The sequence below is a fragment of the Dendrobates tinctorius genome, unplaced genomic scaffold, assembly GCF_039654945.1.
Source record: "Dendrobates tinctorius isolate UK_male_01 unplaced genomic scaffold, ASM3965494v1 ptg000013l, whole genome shotgun sequence".
NCBI lineage: Eukaryota > Metazoa > Chordata > Amphibia > Anura > Dendrobatidae > Dendrobates > Dendrobates tinctorius.
The window spans coordinates 4,141,944-4,162,131 of NW_027361681.1; the positions used below are offsets into that span (position 1 = coordinate 4,141,944).

The following is a 20,188-nucleotide window of genomic DNA, read 5'->3' on the forward strand; positions in this document are numbered from 1 at the left end:
TTTCACACTTCAGTTTTTTGTGTCAGTTAAAATCCGCCAAAAGGACGGATAGCGGATCCGTTTTAGTACTGATGACAATAGATGCCACCCGTCCGTTTTTTTGATGGATCTGTCAAATGAAGAATGTTAAAGGAATCGCAGCCTAGAGAGAGAGAGAGAATTTTTTTGTCCTCCGCCAGAAAGGATTTCAGGGTTAATTTTCTCCCTGACTTACTTTCTCCGGGCATGCGCACTGGAAAATGCGGATCCAACCACAAAAAAAACGTTGCAGGGTCCTTTCAGGCATGCCGGCGGATGAAAAAAATTTGGCGGATCCAACGGATGACCGTCAGTCAAGATCCGCCAGTAATGCAACTCAATGGGGAAAAAAACGGATTTTTTTTTGCGGATCCGTTTTTTTCAAAACCTGGCGGATTTTGACTGATTGTCAAAAACGGAAGTGTGAAAGAGGCCTTATGTTCAGCTATGCGTTTTTGTTAAATTTTTTGTGGTATAGCCCACATAATGCAGGTTGCAAATTATGCACGCAATGCAATACACCACATGGTGTGAATCAAAATTGATAGTCATCAATCTTGCATTCTGCACCTTTTGGAAAAAGGAGTATTTTTTTTGTTCTGAGGGAATTTGAAAACCTTACATCTGGTGTCCTTACATTTGAAAAATGCTTTAGCATTAAGCCAGCTCGGGAGAGAGCTAGACTTACATACCATGCTTGGAGAAATGATATTACCAAGAGAACGCCCTCTTCTAGCAACGCATCTACAACCCCACTGATGTAGTATTGAATGATATCATCCTGATTGCCTACAGGTAAATATTTTAGGATAATGTTTTTGATCTTCGTGAACTGAGGAATGAACGATTGGAAGAGGGTTAAGGAGGAATCAGAATTGTTTTTTTTCCGTTTTGTTTTTTGCCTTGTTTTTATTTAACATCTTATCCATAGATTTAAATTTTGTCATTTAATTTAAATGCTTTTTTGACTTGTGATTTATTGTATCCTTTGGTATGTAACCTACCACTGATGGCTGCACCCTCTTGCAGGAAAGCGGAGTCATCAGAGAAATTCTCAATAAGGAATCACATTTATGTGCTGTGTACGACAACTTTGTTGATTGCAAAATTGTATTACTAGCATCATCTTTTCTAAACAAAGATGTAGATAACCTACCAGTTGCCAAACTACCTATCAATGTAATATCTAGAAACTAAATCTTACTACTAGGAGTATTACAGGTAAACCGATTATTATAATTGCTGGAATTGCGATTCACACCACATGGTGTATTGCATTATGTGCAAAATTTTCATTATGTGGACTACACCACAAGAAAACTAAAAAAAATCAAAAACTCATAGCTGAACGTTTGTCTATATTAGCAGTGGCAATGTAACATATTCGGGTGCAGTAAGGCTGTGTTCACATGTAGCTTTTTTTTTTTGCGTTTTCGCAGCGTTTTTTTACGCAAAGAATCGCTGCGAAAACGAAAAAAAAAAAAACGCATTCCATGCAATCCTATGGGATTCCGCAATGCTGTGCTAATGCTGCGGATTTTTCCTCTGTGGAATCGCATAGTGGAAACATCCGCAGCATGCTCATTCTTTTTGCGGAATTGCAGAGATTCCGCACCCATAGTATTTCATTGAAACGCTCATTTTTCGCATGTGGCTATGCCGACCATACGTGAAGTGAGTGCTTCATGTGCGGATGGTACCCAGGGTCTGGAGGAGAGGAGACTGTCCTCCAGACCCTGGGTTCCATTATCCTGTAAAAAAATAGAATAAAAATAAAAAATATTGTTTTTCTCACCTTCCGACGGCCACCGGAGTCCTTCCCGCCTCTCACCAAGCTCCCGGCATCTTCCGGTCCCAGTAATGCTTTCGCGAATGATCGCGATGATGTCGCGCTCTCGCGAGCGTGACGTCATCGCAGGTCCTTAGTGCATAGCATTAGTGTGACTGGAAGATGCCGGGAGGGCCGTCGGAAGGTGAGAATAACATTTTTTATTTTTTTTATTATTTTTAACATCCTGTCTTTTACTATTGATGCTGCATAGGCAGCATCAATAGGAAAAAGTGGTCACACTTGTCAAGCACTATGCTTGACGAGTGTGACCAACCTGTCAATCAGATCGCTTGGAAAACGCTAGTATTCTGCAATCTAATTACGCTTGCAAAATATCAGTTTTTCGCGGGAATTCCGCATGCAAATTTTCAGCGTTTCCCCCCCCCCGCTGCAGGGAGTTGCGGAATTGCCGTGGCAATTCCACACGTGTGCACATAGCCTGAAACATTTTTTCTCCTTCGTCTCATTGGGGGACACAGATACTGTGTGTGTGTGTATGCTTCTGCCGCTAGGAGGCTGACACTAAGTGGAAAAAAAGAGGTTAACTCCTCCTCCGCAGTATACACCCTCGCCCCTATTGCGGGCGGAAATCAGTTTTTTGCTTAGTGTCCTATGGAGGCACACACAGTCTGGATCTCTCCAGACTAATTTTTTTCTAGTTTACTATGAAGATGAGACAGGGGCGACGGATCCTATTGAAAGGGTCCGATCTCCCCAAACCATCAACGGGCGAGCACGCGTTGAGTATCGTCTCCGCGTATCCTTTCCCGCACCGAGGGACATCTCTGGGACTTTTCCCCAGACATCTATTTTTTTTCTTTGTTTTTTATTTTATGAAGATAAGACAGGGGCAACGCATCCTATTGAAAGGATCCGATTTCCCCAAACCATCAACGGGCGAGTACGTGCAAGTATCCCTCCACGTATCCTTTTCCGCGACGTGGGACATTATGCCAGACTTAGCCCTGTCCACCCCTAGGTATTGAAACCATGGGCTTGCACAGAGGCACAAGACTAGTCTGTGCGGCCCCCACTGCTCCACCAACGCTAGACGGCGGTGCTGCAAGGTGGCGGACGGTCCCTCTCCTCACCCCCTGAAGGGGTTAGATGGAGCTAGGGTGCCTGCACCGTCCTATTTTTTATCAAAGACCCCCTCACATACCTGCGCTCAGGCTGATCATCGGTGAGGAGAGGGTCGGGGAGGGCTCCTGCGAAGATTTCGGGCTGGAGCCCACAGCCTCAGCACGCCTCGCGGTGTCCACTAGCCATACAAGAGAAGGGCTGGATCCGTCAGGACAGGAGCGCTGCGCCGGTCAGTAGCGCCACTTTTGGTACCGTGCCCCCCTACCCGACCGGAGGCCGGAGCTAGGCCGCGGCCGGAAGTTCCGCCCTCGGGGCCGCGTGTCACTTCCGGCAGCCCGCCCCGCACTCGGCGGCGGTAAAAATCGAGGCTTCGGAGCACGGGCTAGGCCGCAAAGTGGGAGTACCACCCCTAAAACGATTTTATTGGCTGGTGCGCGCCACAGATGTCGGCGCTCGATTTAAAGGAAGCATCCAAGTCGGAGGGGCGCAGGACTGGGGTTAAGTGCTGCCCGAGAGGCCACGCTATAGAGAAAAACGAGGGGCTACCTCTTCCCCATATCCCCAGCAGCGGACAGATACAGCATGTCCGAACAAAAGCAAAGACGCACACATTCTTTTACGCGGCATGCATCTCTTGTCGGGCTGCGTTTCCGCGGGCGCAGAGCAAGCATTTATGCGAAGCCTGCGAATCCAAACGCGCCCAGGAGCCCTCCCCTGCGACAGCGACCAATGTGTCTAATCCCCGGGAGTGGGCCCGATCACTGTCACAGTACATGGCGTCGCTTACGAGAGCAATAGAATCCCTTCAAGCCCCAGATAGGGGCAGGGACAGTGTCTCGCCGCCTTTAGAGGGAACCTCCACCTCACAGGAGCCTCCGGCCTGCAGGGGCCACCCTCACTCCAGGCAGACCCGGGGGAAACGAATCCACACTGTGTCGCCCAGTCCATCCGGTGCCTTCGGCATCCGTAAGATCTGCTTCTCGCTCCCCGTCACCAGTGGTTGATAGCGAGCAGGCCTCAGATTGCAACTCGGATGAGCCCATGGACCTTGACACTCCAGGGTCATGTGAAACAGTGGACAGCCTCATAAAAGCCATCAATCAGACCCTGGGGATTGAGGATGATACCGCAGCGGCTACGGGGCGTAAAGTGGCATGTAAACGGGTGAAGCGGCTGCACAGAATTTTTTTCCTCTCACCCTGAGTTTGAGGACATAGTGCAGCGGCACAGAGAACGTCCAAAATTGCATTTTCCTCGGGTTAAAGGGCACTCGAAACGTTATCCGTTTGCTCCGGACCTCCGTAAACAATGGATGGAATCCCCGATAGTGGATCCTCCGGTTTCACGCCTGGCCACTAAGACCCTGTTATCTGTCCCTAGGGTTTCCTCGATTAAAGATCCCACGGACTGCCTTATTGAGAGCCTAGCTCATTCAGTATATGAGGCGCCAGGGTCTGCACTTGCTCCCTCGTTCGCAGCAACTTGGGTAGCCAAGGCTATGATATCATAGTCAGAAACGTTAAACAAGGTCGCGCAGGAGCAGGATCTACCTGCAGAGATCTCGGAGGTCACATGTCAGATGACGATAGCCGGAGATTATGTATTGAATGCGTCTTTGGATGCGGCCAATTGTTCAGCACTTGCTGCCGCTAATGCAATTTCTATCTGAAGAGCCCTGTGGTTGAGGACATGGCGGGCCGATTCTACTTCCAAGAAGTCCTTGACTTCCCTGCCTTATCAGTGCGGCCGCCAATTTTTGTATCAATTTATCTCCGCCTCGACAGGAGGAAAGAGCGGGTTTCTCCCTCAACAGAAGGTTAAATCGTTTTTTCGTCACCCGGTTCAGGCACGTTTTCGGGCCTTTCGCAGTGCCACCGGCCATTCTAGGCCGGGCGTGACGGCATTGGTCAGGTGGTAGCCGCTAAGCAGCCTGAGCCTGGTCCGGGACCCGAATAGGAGACCGGTTCGGGGTCATGCGTTAAAATACTCCGGGTGGACTACGGGGCCCAATTCCGCCACTTCAGGCCGCCCCAAGCAGGATAGGGAGCGGCAGGTCATATAGAGCCAACCCATTGGGGAGAATGCGTGCTCAACAGGCCAGATCGAGGGGACCCAGATCCTAAGGATCATCGGCCAAATGACTCGAGGTCTTTACCAGACGACACCAGCAAAGTGGGCGGCCGCCTAATTTGTTTTCACCACGTCTGGGCCAACATCGCTCACGACGCATGGGTAAAAGAATTGGTGTCCTCAGGTTACAAAATAGAATTTGTCAGATACCCTCCAATATGGTTTTTTCTTTCCCGGCTTCCCAGGGTGGATACCCAGGTAAGGGCTCTATTGGGAGCCATCAAGTCGCTCCTGCACAACGGAGTCATTGTTCCAGTGCCGGAACACAGAAGAGCTCAGGGATTTCATTCCAACCTTTTTGTGGTTCCCAAAAAGGACGGGTCTGTCAGGCCTGTTTTTGGACCTGAAGCTTCTGAACAAATTCATCAGGATCAGACATTTCCGGATGGAGTCTCCGTTCAGTCATAGCGGTCATGGAGCAGTAAGAATACTTGGCCTCAATTGACAGCCAGGACGCATTTCTGCATATTCCTATTTTTTCCTCCTCCTCAGAGGCGGCTACGCTTCGCCATCAGCGTTCAGCATTTTCAGTTCGTAGCGCTACCCTTCAGGCTAGCCACGGCTCCCAGAATGTTAACAAAGGTTATGGCAATTGTCAGGGCCACACTACATTCTCGAGGCATAGTCATCTTGCCTTATCTGGACGACCTCTTGGTCAAGGGCCCGTCAATACGGGCATGTGAGGGAGGTGTCAACATCACGCTAGATACTCTTGCCGCTTAGATGGTTGGTCAGTGCAAAGAAATCATCCCTTGTGCCAGCTCAGAGGATCTCCTTCCTAGGAATGATCTTCGACGCTTGCTGAAGGTTGATAATTCTCCCTCAGGAAAGGGCGCTAGTCTCCGGCAGGGAGTCCGGACACTACGCCAACCAGTCCCTCATACCATCCGATCCGCGATAAGGATCCTAGGGAAAATGGTGGCAGCAATCGAAGCGATAACTTTCGTCCAGTTCCATCCTTCACCCCCTGCAGCACGCCTCATGTCAGCCTGGGACAAGAATCCTTTCACGCTCGATCGGCGGTGCAAACTGTCCTCTCAAGTCAGGCAGTCGCTCGGATGGTGGATAACCAGTTCTTCTCTGGCCTAGAAACCTTTCCCCCCCATGTCATGGGCTGATAATGACAATCAACGTCAGTCTCCTCGGTTGGGGAGCGGTGTTTCGCCACCACACAACCCAGAAACGGTGGTCGCCACAGGAGGCACGCCTCCCGATCAACTTATTGGGAGTACGAGCAATTTGGCTGGCTCTGCAGAAGTTTCATCACTTTCTAGCAGGCCGCCCCGTCCGGATTCCATCGGACATCGCCACGGCGGTGGTTTACATAATTTGTCAGAGGGGCACCCACAGCAGAACAACCATGCGTGAGGTGGAGCACATTCTTCAGTGGGCCGAAGCAAACCACTTAGTGATTTCGGCTGTCCACATCCCGGGCGTGGAAAATTGGGCAGCAGACTTCCTCAGCCGGCAGGGTCTTGCATCCGGAGAATGGTCTCTACATCCCGAAGTTCTTCAACAGATTTGTCAACTGTGGGGAGCTCCGAATGTGGACCTGATGGCTCCCAGAGTGAATGCCAAGGTGCCCACATATGTCGCTCGGGCCAGGGACCCGCAGGCATTCGCGGTGGACGCGTTGGTTCTACCATGGAGCCAGTATCGCCTCCCATATCTATTTTCCCCACTGCCAATACTCTCGAGAGTCGGCAAAGGGATCAAGACGGAAGGGGGGCTGGCGATTTCTGCTGGCCCCGTCGAGCGTGGTACGCAGATCTAAGGCAGCTGCTCGCCGATGTTCCTGGGCGCCTGCTAGAGCGCCCAGATCTACCGTCTCAAAGGCTAATTTGCCACCCGAACTCAGGGACCCTGTGTTTGACGGCAGGGCCGTTGAATCTTGGATTCTAACCCAGGCAGGGTTCGGGAGCAAGGTGGTCTCTACAACGATTAGCGCCCGGAGGCCTGCTTCAGCATGAATTTACCACCACACCTGGAAGGTGTTCTTTGCTTGATGTCGAGGCCGCGGTGTTTCTCCGCTAAGATTCTCGATCTCCAACATCTTGGTTTTTCTCCAGTCGGGCTCAGAGAGCCCGGATAGCTCAGTCGGTAGAGCATTAGACTCGGGCTTTGCTCCAGGTTTCCGCAGGAGACAAATGTCGGCCTTATCCGTCCTGTTCCAGTGCAGGGTTGCTACCAATTTGCAGGTGAAAACTTTTCATCCGGGGAGTGTCCCACTTGATACCTCCCTATATTACGCCGATGGACGCCTGGGTTCCTAACATGGTCCTAAGTGTTCTGCAGGAAGCTCCATTGAAACTGATTCAGGATATCGCTTTGAGGTACCTTTCCTGGAAAGTTGTTCCCCTAGTGGCCATCACTTCCATCAGGCGGTTTTCAGAGCTGGCGGCTCTATCCTGCCGAGCTCCGTTCCTCACTTTCCATAGGTATAAGGTGGTCCTCAGACCAGCCCCTCCTTTTCTGCCGAAGGTCGTGTCCTCTTTGTCACATCAATGAAGATGTTGCTTTGCCTTCATTTTGTCCAGCACCGGTGCACCGTGTGGAAGAAGGCTCTTCACACGTTAGACCTGGTAAGAGCCCTCCGGAGGTACGTGTCACGGACGGCACCCTTTCCTCAGACGGACACGCTGTTCGTGCTCCCTGAAGAACGCAGGAAGGGACTCGCTGCCTCAAAGTCTACCATAGCCAGATGGATTCATTTGACTATTCAGGAGTCCTACTGCATTAGAGGCACGCCGATTCCAGCAGGGATCAGAGCGCACTCTACCCGGTCTGTGGGCGCCTCTTGGGCGCTTCGGCACCAGGCTTCGACAGAACAGGTTTGCAAGACAGCAACCTGGTCCAGCCTGCACACATTTGCCAAACATAATATCCATACTCAGGCCTCGGCGGATGCAAGCCTGGGTAGAAGGAGTCTCCAAGCAACGGTGGCGCACCTTTAAACAGGAGGTGCATGTAGCTTGGATCGGTGAGTCAATCTCCCACCCAGGAACTGCTTTAGGACGTCCCACAGTATCTGTGTCCCCCAATGAGACGAAGGAGGAACATGGATTTTTGTGAATACTCACCGTAAAATCCTTTTCTCCGAGATGCTCATAGGGTGGGTGCTGTGTCCCCCAATTAGCCAGTTGGCTCTTGTTTAAATGAATATTTGTTTACTTATTTGATATAAGGGTGGTGTTTTCCTTTGGACATGTTGTACCTGTATTAAGGCTGATTTTATGTCCTCCTACTGCTTTGGCACCAAACTGATTTCCACCCGCAATAGGGGCGAGGGTGTATACTGCGGAGGAGGAGCTAACCTTTTTTTTTCACTTAGTGTCAGCCTCCTAGCGGCAGAAGCATACACCCATCTGTGTCCCCCAATGAGCGTCTCGGAGAAAAGGATTTTACGGTGAGTACTCACAAAAATCCATGTGTTACCGCACGTAAAGGAGACATTTCTCTTTTTCAATACTATTCTATTGAAAAGGTGTCACATTCTACAAGGGGGGGAGAGGGGTTAGCAAAAACAACTGGCTCTAGGCAACGCATTGTTTTATGTTAACCCCTTTCTGACATCGGGCGTATATTTACGCCAATGTTGGACTCCCTCCCTTTGATGTGGGCTCCGGCGGTGAAACCAAATCTTTCCCGGGACATGTCGACTGTTTTGAACAGCTGACATGTGCCCGCAATAGCTGCGGGTTGAATCGCGATCCACCTGCAGCTATTAACCAGTTGAATACCGCTGTCAAACTTTGACAGCGGCATTTAACAAGCGCTTCCAGCAATCACGCCGGAAATACGCACACGGGTCACCTGGAGACCTCTATGGTTGTCAGTGCCGGATTGCTGTGAGCGCCGCCCAGTCGTCGGCGCTCATAGCAAGTCAGCAATTCTACGCAGAGGCGATCTGACCATCGCCTCTATGTAGCAGAGCCGATCGGGTTGTGGTAGCTTCTAGCTTCCTATGGAGACTATTGAAGCATGCCAAAAGTAAAAAAAAAAAAGAGATAGAGATAGAGATAGAGATAGATATATATATATATATATATATATATATATATATATTTTGTGAGGTAGCGCTGTCCAGGGTTAGGGGACACTCGCTTGGCAGCGAATAAGTCACATCCGGCACGGGTTTTGATAAAGCAGTATAATCCATGTGGTTTATTTCAGCTTCATAAACCATCACAGCAACAGAAAACAGCATGTAGCCAGCATTGCGTCCCTTACAGAGTTCAGCTCTGTTATCTTTGCATCACACAAGATATACACTGTTAAATGCGCAGGCTTTCTAGCCACCAAGTTATCTCACCCACGTCAGGGTTGCCTCGTGCTGTTTCACCATGCTGCACGTTCATTCCCTCCAGGGAACTAACAGGCACACACCGCCATTACACACAGCGTCCAGCCGTGCTGTTAGTGAGGAGATCCTTCTCCTCACGGGACCTTCCAAACTGGACCAATCAGGTCCCAGCATTCACCCCCTGTGACCAGACCTCAGGTACCTTATATGGTCCGTAACCACACCCACAGGTGATCACATGACTTTGACCTCAGACAAGGTCCTATTGCACACACAGCCACACACAGGCTTCCCTGACACTTTGTAACGGAACGTACTACTCAGCAGTACCTCTGCTGATCATTATGATCTTTCAGTATCCTACACCTATCAGGGTAATGGAAATGCTTATACTGCTGTCCTGGGACACCCACACAGCGCCTCCTAGAGGACACAGCGGTCACTGCACCACAATATATAAAAAAAATAAAAGTTCAAACCAGTTTTTTTGGTCACCGCAACATTGCATTAAAATGCAATAATGGGTGATCAAAAGATCGTGTATGCACCAAAATGGTAATGCTACGGGTTTCGGAATATGGAGCAAATTTTAATTTTTTTTTTTTTTTTTTATACAAACTTTGGAATTTTTTTCACCACTTAAATAAACAAGAACCTAGACATGTTGATGTCAATAAATGCGTAATGTCCTGTAGAATCATAATGGCAGGTCAGTTTTAGCATTTGTTGATCCTAGTAAAAACGCCAAAAAAAGTGTGGGATTGCTTTTTTTTTTTTTTTTGCAATTTCACCGCAATTGAATTTTTTTCCCCAAATTTTCTAGTACACAACATGGTAAAACCAATGGTGTCATTCAAAAGTACAACTCGTCCTGCAAGAAGTAAGCCGTCACATGCCATATTGACGGAAAAATAAAAAAGTTATGGCTCTGGGAAGGAGGGAACAAAAAACGAAAACGCAAAACTGAAAAAAGCTTCGGGAGTTAAAGGGTTAATCCTCAATTTAAAATTTCCCTATGGCATGAATTATACACAATTTTCTCTTATTTATTGTGTTTCTTGCCTTAACCCCTTTCTGCCATATGACGTACTATTCCGTCCATGTGCCCTGGGACTTAATTCCCATGGACTGAATAGTATATCATATGCGATCAGTCGTGCTCACGGGGGGAACACCGCTGATCGTGGCCGGGTGTTGGCTGATTATCAAAGCTGACACTCGGCATTAAGTGCCAGGAGCGGTCACTTTAACCCCTGCACTTTGCGATCAAACACGATCGCAGCGTTCCGGGAGCAGGCAGAAGGGCCTTTAGATCAGAGACCCCGTGGCATAATGCGGGGTCCTGATCGCTGCCATGGAGATCCACTGCTGAGAGACTTCCTGTCATGCACAGTGATGCCTAGGAAGTCTCTCACATCAGTGTTATAGAATGCTATAGAAGCGATCAGCCTGCACAAAATGAGTGTCCTATAGTGGGACACAGTGTAAAAACAAGAATTAAATAAAAAAAATGTTCTCTAACGCTTCATTTTGGCGACACAGGAACCATGGGTGTATGCTGCTGCCACTAGGTTGACACTATGCACAGAAAAATTTAGCTCCTTCTCTGCAGTGTACACCCCACCGACTGGCACTAGGCTACTCAGTTTAGCTTAGTGTCAGTAGGAGGTGGACACGGGTCTTTCTTTAGACCCATATCTACCTCAGTTTGCGTCGTTTCTTTTCACATACCCGGAGGGATACAGTGTGAATAGTCACAACTGTACTCCCACAAAGAGACTATGAGTACAGCGTGTACTGCCACCCCGTATACTCATATGTCTTCCCGGCAGGACCAAGAGCCCCTAACACAGAAGCGTGTTTAGGCGACCCGGATCCAGTCCTTGCCACCCTTCTCCTCGCCCACCAGAGCCTGTCGGTAATCGGAGGCGAAGACGTCCCACAATGCAGCAGGTTCGGACGTCTTACATCTCCGGGTAGAGAGGTACGACATCTCACAATGCAGCAAGTTCAGACGGCTTACATCTTCGGAAAGAGAGGTATTTTTCTCCCCTCTCCACCAGGTTCCCAAAAAGAAGGAAGGATGAAGAAGGAAAATGAATGAAGGAAAAGAAGAAAGGAAGAAAAAAAAAAAAAAGAGGAAAAAGTTTCTCCTTTATTGTGGCCCTTTTTTGGCGCTGGGGCGTTTTTAATGTCTGGGACCTTTTATTTCTTAAGTTCTAGCTAGATAGGGTGCTGGGCTACCTTTTTTGGCGCTTTCTTGGGACCTTGCGCCTCCTTCCGGCGATCAGGAGAATAAATCTAGGCCCCCGGCTTTTTGGGCCTAGTGCTCTGCGTTGGCTTCGCCCCCTTATTTCTCCTGCATCTGGGCGGGCTTTTCTCCCTCCCGTCTTGTCTCTTCCGCCCCAGCAGTTAGCTCCGCCCACTCCCTCGGCCACTGTGTAAGTGCTGACCGCCGCCATCTTACTACTCCCGGACATAGCGGCTGGCTCCGCCTCTTCCTCTGGGTCCCTGAAAGCTAGTATATCCGGAGAAAGCGCGCTCTTTCCTCCTGCTGCGTGCCTTTTTCACTGGCACCTCAGACTGTCGCAAGCCGCCTGGTATCTGCGGGGACTTGCATCGGCCTGCTCTGTCGTCAGCCTGCATAGACTTTGAGTAGCTGCTCTGCAACCTGACACTTTCCTCTGCGCCTTCCTGTCCCTTAACCTTCTACCACCTGTTAGTGGGTCTGTCTCATCATGCCTAAAGGAGAGCGCTCTCGACATCCTACCTCTTCCTCCTCTTCTTCTGCGCTGGTCACTCATTTTGTGTGTTCTTAGTGTAAGTGCAAGCTTCCTTCGGGTCAGTCCTCTCCCCTCTGTCAGAGCTGCAGCAACCCTACTGTACCCACCGCCCAGGAGCTCCTTTCTGTCCCAGGCGACATCGAAGTCCTTATTCCAGGCTGGGTTGCCTCTCTGTCGCAGTCTGTGGCGGACCTCACCAGAGTGTCACAGACTCTGGTGTCCATACTTGACAGGTTGACCCCTCCTATGCCCCCAGCTGCTACTGGGTCACAGGAATCACTGTCAAGCCCTTCTAACACGGGCCTCAAGAGATCCAGACAGGAGCGCCTTTCTAGGGCCTCTTCCCTCTCCATCTTGCCCTCTGGGCCTTCCCACTGGTCTGCCTCTCCCCGATCTTCCTCTCCCGATTCAGGCGAGATGTTCTCAGACGCGCCATTAGAGGATGAATTGGATCTGGATTCGATCCAAACCTCTAACATGAGAGATTTGGTTCAGAGCCTCATTGTGGCGGTCAACCAGACCTTTAACATCAAGAACACCTCTACGGAACCCGCAGATCAGGCGGTTTCCTTTAGACTGTCAAAACCATCTTCCAAGGTTTTCGCCTCCATTGAGAATTTGAGGAGATACTTTCCAGGGAAAGGGAGAACCCGACCAGACGCTTTCAAAGAGGAAAGCGCCACGGAGTCTTATATCCCATTTCTCCTGAGTTCACAGCTAATTGGACAGCTCCTACCTTGTACCTGCCAGTGTCCAGACTGTCCACCAGCACGGTACTCCCACTTGCTAATGGAGCGTCCCTCAAGGATTCCAATGACAGGGTCATAGAATCCTTTGCAAAATCAGCTTTCGAAGCTGCCGCTTCCACTTGGGTCTCGATGGCCATTGCCAAGTGGGCCAAACAACTCCGTCATGGCATTCCTGCTGGAGCTCATCCAGATGATTTGGTGGATCTCGCCGACCAGATTTCGCATGCAGGAAAGTACCTGGTCTCGGCCTCCCTGGACGCCGCTTCTTGCGCAGCTCAAGTGTCTAGCAATATTGTGGCTATTCGCCAGACTGTCTGGCTTAAGGCCTGGCAAGCAGACTTATCTTCAAAGAAGTCTCTTACCAGTTTGCCTTTTCAGGGATCTCGTCTATTCGGCTCCCTGCTGGACCAGATTATTAAGGACGCCACTGGGGACACAAGTTCTTCCCTCACATTCAATAATCTTCTTGAATGTGGTTTTGAGCACCTTAAGGGGTGCAGTTTTTAGAATGTCACTTTTGGGTATTTTCTATCATATAGACCCCCTCAAAGTGACTTTAAATGTGATGTGGTCCCTGAAAAAAAAGGTGTAAAATTGAGATATCGCTGGTCAACTTTTAACAATTACAACTTTTAACTCTTATAACTTCCTAGCAAAAAAGATTTGTTCCAAAATGTATGCTGATGTAAAGTAGACATGTGGAAAATGTTAGTTATTAACTATTTTGTGTGACATACAGTATTTCTATGTTTTAGAAAATTCAAAGTTGGGAAATTGCAAAATTTTCACCAAATTTCCGTTTTTTTTTCCACACATAAACGCAAGTCATATCAAATAAATTTTACCACTATCATGAAGTACAATATGTCATTAGAAAACAATGTCAGAATCACCGGGATCCATCAAAGCGTTCCAGAGTTGTTACCTCATGAATGGACAGGGGTCAGAATTGTAAAAATTGGCCTGGTCATTAACATGCAAACCACCCTTCAGGGTAAAGGGGTTAAGGACCAAGCCAATTTGTAGATTAATTACCAGGCCTTAATTTTGAAATCTGACCACTGTCACTTTGTGGTTATAAATCTGGAACGCTTCAACGGATCCCACTGATTTTGAGATTTTTTTCATGACATTATTGTACTTCATGTTAGTGGTAAAATTTCTTCGATATAACTTGCATTTATTTATGAAAAAAAAATGGAAATATGGCAAAAATTTCAAATATTTTGCAATTTTTAAGCCGTGTGGCATAAATAACATTTCCCCATATGTCTACTTTACATCAGCACAGTTTTGGAAACAAATTTTTTTTTTTTTTGTTAGTAAGTTATAAGGGTTAAAATTTGACCAGCAATTTCTCATTTTTTCAACAAAATTTTTCAAAACCATTTTTTTTAAGGACCACCTCAAATTTGAAGTCACTATGAGGTGTCAATATGACAGAAAATACGCAAAAGTGATAACATTCTAAAAACTGCACCCCTCAAGGTTCACAAAACAATGTTCAGAAAGTTTATTAACTCTTCAGGTGCTTCACAAGAATTGAAGTAATGTGGAAGCAAAAAATGAACATTTAACTTTTTTTCACAAAAATTTTACTTCGGACACATTTTTTTTTATTTTGTCAAGGGTATCAGGAGAAAATGAATCACAATATTTCTTGTGCTATCTCTCCTGAGTGCACCGATACCCCATATGTGGAGGAATTCCACTCTTTAGGTGCACGGCAGGGCTCGGAAGGAAAGGAGCGCCATTTGAGGTTTTGAGCGTAAAATTAGATGGAATCGAGAGCGGACGCCATGTCGCGTTTGGAGAGCCCCTGATGTACCTAAACAGTGGAAACCCCCCAATAAGTGACCCTATTCACAATCTCCTTCTGACACCAATCAATAACTGGATTGTGAATCTGCAGCCATGGAAACCCCAGTACCAATCCAGCAGGTAAATTATCCAACACAAAACAGGAGATGAATTCTGAATAGAGTGTTCCCACTTGGAGAGTTAAATCCACTGTTGCTCTCTGAAACACATTGTGAGCTAACGGTGTCTTGTCAATGGCGGTGACTTGAATGGGTCTTTCCAATCTAACTGTCCCTAAGCCTATCTTCAGAACCAGTCCCAAATAAATAAAGTTTGCAGCAGACCCACAGTCAATGAACGCCAATGTATAACACCTGGTTCTTGAAGGAAATCATTGAATTTCAGAGGAAGAAAAAGGTACTTGGGAGTCTGGGTGACCTCCTCGGCCGTCACCCAGACTCAGGCGATGGTTTCATAGCTTGAGGATGAGTTGGGCAATTCTTAAGAGAATTTCCAGAGAGACCACAGTATAAACAAAGTCCAAGATCTTGTCTCCGTCTTCTCTCCGCAACTCAAAGACTGGCGACTCTAACCTTGGGTAAATGGACCTGCTCCTGGGGAGTAGTACATGCGGACTGCTGTTAACCATGTCTCTCACAGATTCTGCCGTCCATTTGTATGGCCTGAGTCATTGCCTCCACCAGAGATCAAGGGGCATCATGGAGGACCAGAGAATCCTTGAGTGTCTCAGAAAGGCCTCTTTGGAACTGACACCTGAGAGCAGCATCATTCCATAGAACGTCTGTGGACCACTGCCGGAACTCAGTACAGTAGATCTCAGCTGTGCAACCCCCCTTCCTGTGTCAGGTTCATGATCTTAGCCTCTGCGACCTGGATTCTGTCGGGTTCATCATATATCAAACTTACACTGTCAAAAAAGGCATCAAAGGAAAACCGTTCTGAGGCTTGTGGGGATAAAGAAAATGCCCAGGTCTTTGGACCCCCTCGCTGTAAGGACATGATTATTCCCACCCGCTGGAACTCCTCCCCTGACGCCTGGGGGCGCAGGGTAAAAAAAATATCTTGCAGCTCTCCCTGAATACCCTAAACTGGTCTTTCTCTCCTGAAAATTTATCAGGGAGGGATTAACAGGTTTGGGAGAGACCAACTGTTCATCAGAGGGTACTGCCATCACAGCCACTGCCGGCAGTGGGGGTCTATGGGAGGTCATCAAGTTATTTATCTGGCCTTGCAACTGATTTTGCGAAGACTCCATACTCTGGCAATACTTCGCCAGATCCTGAGTCATCTGCATCAAATTTGCCACCTGGTCACAAAGTGTGTGAACAGGTTGCTCCTGGGAAAAAGAAAAACGTAGCGACCCTACGGATTGTGACGCTAGTCACTTTTCACAGCCAAGCCGTGAGTCGGAGTGGTCAAGGAGTCCAAGGACAGAAGCCAGGAGGGTACCTCATAAACAGAAGGAAGAGACAAAAGCGTAGTCAGGTAACGTTCCGAAGTCATAGTATCGGGAGGTTAACCGATCAGAACTGAAGGGGTTAAACAGGCGGATGGTCAGAATGAACTCCAAAGTCAGGCAACAGATCAAGCAAACAGAACACAAGGCACAGAGCACAAACCTCACAAGATAAATGTACGTCTGGCAGTGGTTTGGGACAAGCTGCTTAGTTAAGTAGGCATTGCAATTACCCAGGATAATGAACACCTGGAGACTACCGACGCCTCCCAGTCACAGATTGGCTAGTCGAGTTGTTAATCAACACACTGACAGCTCAGCACCAGACTGGATGGCCATGCTGTCCATCAAAGTACTGACAGCTTCAACACGCCCCTGTACCGGATTGGACAGCCGAGCTGTTAGTAACTGCATCCCAGACACCCTGAGGGGTGGAACCGTGACATACTGGCTTTTATACGCTGTAGTTTCTCTACAGATCAGTTTGTCGGGATTGCTTCATTAACGCAAAGGGGTTGTCAACTACTAGTACAACCCTTTATTAAAATTAAACTTTGGCCCTGATAAAATAAATCAACCTATACTCCCCGTGACAGCTCCATTCCAGCGGTGTTGGCACTTGCGATCCCGTGGCTGTGATGTGGTGAAATGACATGTGATGTCAGACACCGAATTGGCACTGGCATCACTGTCTCCGCCTACTGTCAAAATTATCATGAAGACTTAGGCCTGTTTCACACATCAGTTTTTGGCCATCAGTCAAGATCCGCCGTTATGCAAAAAAACGGATCCGCCATTTTTCTTGGCGGATCCGTTTTTTTCTCCATTGAGTTGCATTACCGGCGGATCTTGACGGATGGCCATCCGTTGGATCCGTTTTTTTGCGGATCCGCAAAAATTTTGATGTCCGCCGACATGCCCGAACGGAGCATGTAACGTTTTTTCGGGCGGCAGCACTTCACACTGCGCATGCCCAAAAGACTTCACTCAGCCTGAAATTTAACCCTAGAGTCTGTTCTGGCGGCTGGAAAAAATCTCTCTCTCTCTCTCTCTCTCTCTCTCTCTCTCTCTCTCTCTCGCTATGGTTCCTTTAAAATTCTTAATTCATCGGATCCATAAAAAAAAACGGTCCGCTGTCATCCGTTCACATCAGTTTAGCAACGGATCCGCTTTCCGCCATTTTGGCGGATTTTTACTGACACAAAAAGCTGAAGTGTGAAACAGGCCTAAGTCCGAGATCAGCTGCAGCCCATACTTTCTCTTCATGTTCAGTTTGTCAGGCAGGGAGAATGTCAGCGCTGTTTCGGCCCTGGGCATCACGTGCCATTTTACCGCATTACACCCCCAGGACCGCGAGTGCCGACACCGCTGGAATGGAGCTAGCACGGGAGAAGAGTATAGATTTATTTATCTTATCAGGGCCGAACAATTAGTTTAAGAAGGGTGTTGTCCTAGTAGTGTACAACCCTTTTAAATCCAGAGTCCCATGATTCTTGGCATATGCTGTGATTAAGGTCGGAGTCAGACTTGTGAGAAACTCGGACGAGTCTCGCACGTCAATACCCCGCACTGCCGCCGGCACTCAGATTGGAGCGTTCAGCTCCATGTATTTCTATGCAGCTGAACGCTCCGATCCAAGTGCCGGGTATTGACGTGTGAGACTCGTCCGAGTTTCTCGCAAGTCTGACACCTGCCTAAGGGCGTTTTCTATGCCAGAAACGCATCAGGTTTTATCTTGTAAAGTGAATCCTTCTGTTATTAATGATTCACCAATAAAAGATTTTTCCTTTTATCGATTGGATGGATGTGCTGTTCTCTTCTTCTACTGCAAATCTTTGTACTGGCTGTGCTACACCAGGGGGACTGGCACCCGTTCATTATCTTCCCAGTGTGTTTTTAGATACTGACCATATGGTGAGCACCTGCTCTTCCGTTTTTGTTTTTTTTTTATTAATAAAATGTTGCTCTAAACTTTACCAGCCTTGTAAAATGTGGTGTAATTAGCTGATGATAAATAAGTGAAGCCTAAATAATATTAGCAATTGTGCAAACAATTTCCAAATTACAGATCATTGCAGCCACTTTAGATGTGTTTGCATGTAAAGCTACCCATACACATTAGATGAAAGTCTATTAATGTTCTGACCCTTCAGATGTCGGGGGCGGGGAGCTTTGTTCCTATGAGACAAGCTGTAGGTGCCTGGCAGCGGCTTGTTCCCCTTTCCCATGTGAGCCTCTGTTTGCTGTGTTTTAAGGGTGGTCTGCAGGAAATAGCCATTGAGCTGAGCCAAGGGCGTAGGCAGCTTTAATCCTTGCAGAGGGTGTCTCGCATCTTAACTTTTCCTCTTTTTTTTTTTTTTCAGCTGACTGGGATCCTAATCGGAGCTGTTGTTGCCCTTTCCCTTATTGGGATTGTTGTATTTATTGTGTACAAGAAATTTCGACAGTCTAGTAAGTGTGTGTTTTCTTTTATTACTTGAAATACACAAATATTGGTGCTCCTTTTATTTCTTGAAAACCCTATGCACAAAATGTCATTGGTCATTTGAAGTGTAGTCCAGAATGACTAACCATTATGTTCTAAGTCCTGAGATTTTAATGGTTGGACCCCCACCAATCAGATAATGATGGCATATCTACAGTTAAGTGCTCCTTGCTACCAGTATATACATTAACCCTTTCACGCTATGGCCATTTTCCGTTTTTTTCTTCTCTTGTTCCAAGAGCCGTAACTATTAGGTGTTTGTTAATTTTTTTTTTTTAATTATATTTCCATCAAGATAGCCCCCAAAAAAGTGCAATTCCACAATTGTGTTTTTTTTTTTTTTTTTTATTTACCATGTTCCCCACATCAATGTATATGTGTGAGTATGTGTATATGTATGTATGTGTATATGTACAGTGGGGAAAAAAAGTATTTAGTCAGTCAGCAATAGTGCAAGTTCCACCACTTAAAAAGATGAGAGGCGTCTGTAATTTACATCATAGGTAGACCTCAACTATGGGAGACAAACTGAGAAAAAAAAATCCAGAAAATCACATTGTCTGTTTTTTTTCATTTTATTTGCATATTATGGTGGAAAATAAGTATTTGGTCAGAAACAAGCAATCAAGATTTCTGGCTCTCACAGACCTGTAACTTCTTCTTTAAGAGTCTCCTCTTTCCTCCACTCATTACCTGTAGTAATGGCACCTGTTTAAACTTGTTATCAGTATAAAAAGACACCTGTGCACACCCTAAAACAGTCTGACTCCAAACTCCACTATGGTGAAGACCAAAGAGCTGTCAAAGGACACCAGAAACAAAATTGTAGCCCTGCACCAGGCTGGGAAGACTGAATCTGCAATAGCCAACCAGCTTGGAGTGAAGAAATCAACTGTGGGAGCAATAATTAGAAAATGGAAGACATACAAGACCACTGATAATCTCCCTCGATCTGGTGCTCCACGCAAAATCCCACCCCGTGGGGTCAGAATGATCACAAGAACGGTGAACAAAAATCCCAGAACCACGCGGGGGGACCTAGTGAATGAACTGCAGAGAGCTGGGACCAATGTAACAAGGCCTACCATAAGTAACACACTACGCCACCATGGACTCAGATCCTGCAGTGCCAGACGTGTCCCACTGCTTAAGCCTGTACATGTCCAGGCCCGTCTGAAGTTTGCTAGAGAGCATTTGGATGATCCAGAGGAGTTTTGGGAGAATGTCCTATGGTCTGATGAAACCAAACTGGAACTGTTTGGTAGAAACACAACTTGTCGTGTTTGGAGGAAAAAGAATACTGAGTTGCATCCATCAAACACCATACCTACTGTAAAGCATGGTGGTGGAAACATCATGCTTTGGGGCTGTTTCTCTGCAAAGGGGCCAGGACGACTGATCCGGGTACATGAAAGAATGAATGGGGCCATGTATCGTGAAATTTTGAGTGCAAACCTCCTTCCATCAGCAAGGGCATTGATGATGAAATGTGGCTGGGTCTTTCAACATGACAATGATCCAAAGCACAC

At 47.4% G+C, this 20,188-nt stretch overlaps 1 protein-coding gene across 3 annotated transcripts in view; it reads left to right on the top strand.

Moving 5' to 3' along the window:
• PNPLA7 (patatin like domain 7, lysophospholipase) overlaps window positions 1–20,188 on the top strand; it is a 339,713-nt gene that overhangs the window by 83,781 nt on the left and 235,744 nt on the right. For all 3 annotated transcript variants that reach the window (XM_073558322.1, XM_073558321.1, XM_073558323.1), the window contains one exon: window positions 18,538–18,625. In XM_073558322.1, coding sequence (XP_073414423.1) covers window positions 18,538–18,625 — 88 coding nt within the window. The remainder of the gene's footprint in view (window positions 1–18,537; window positions 18,626–20,188) is intronic.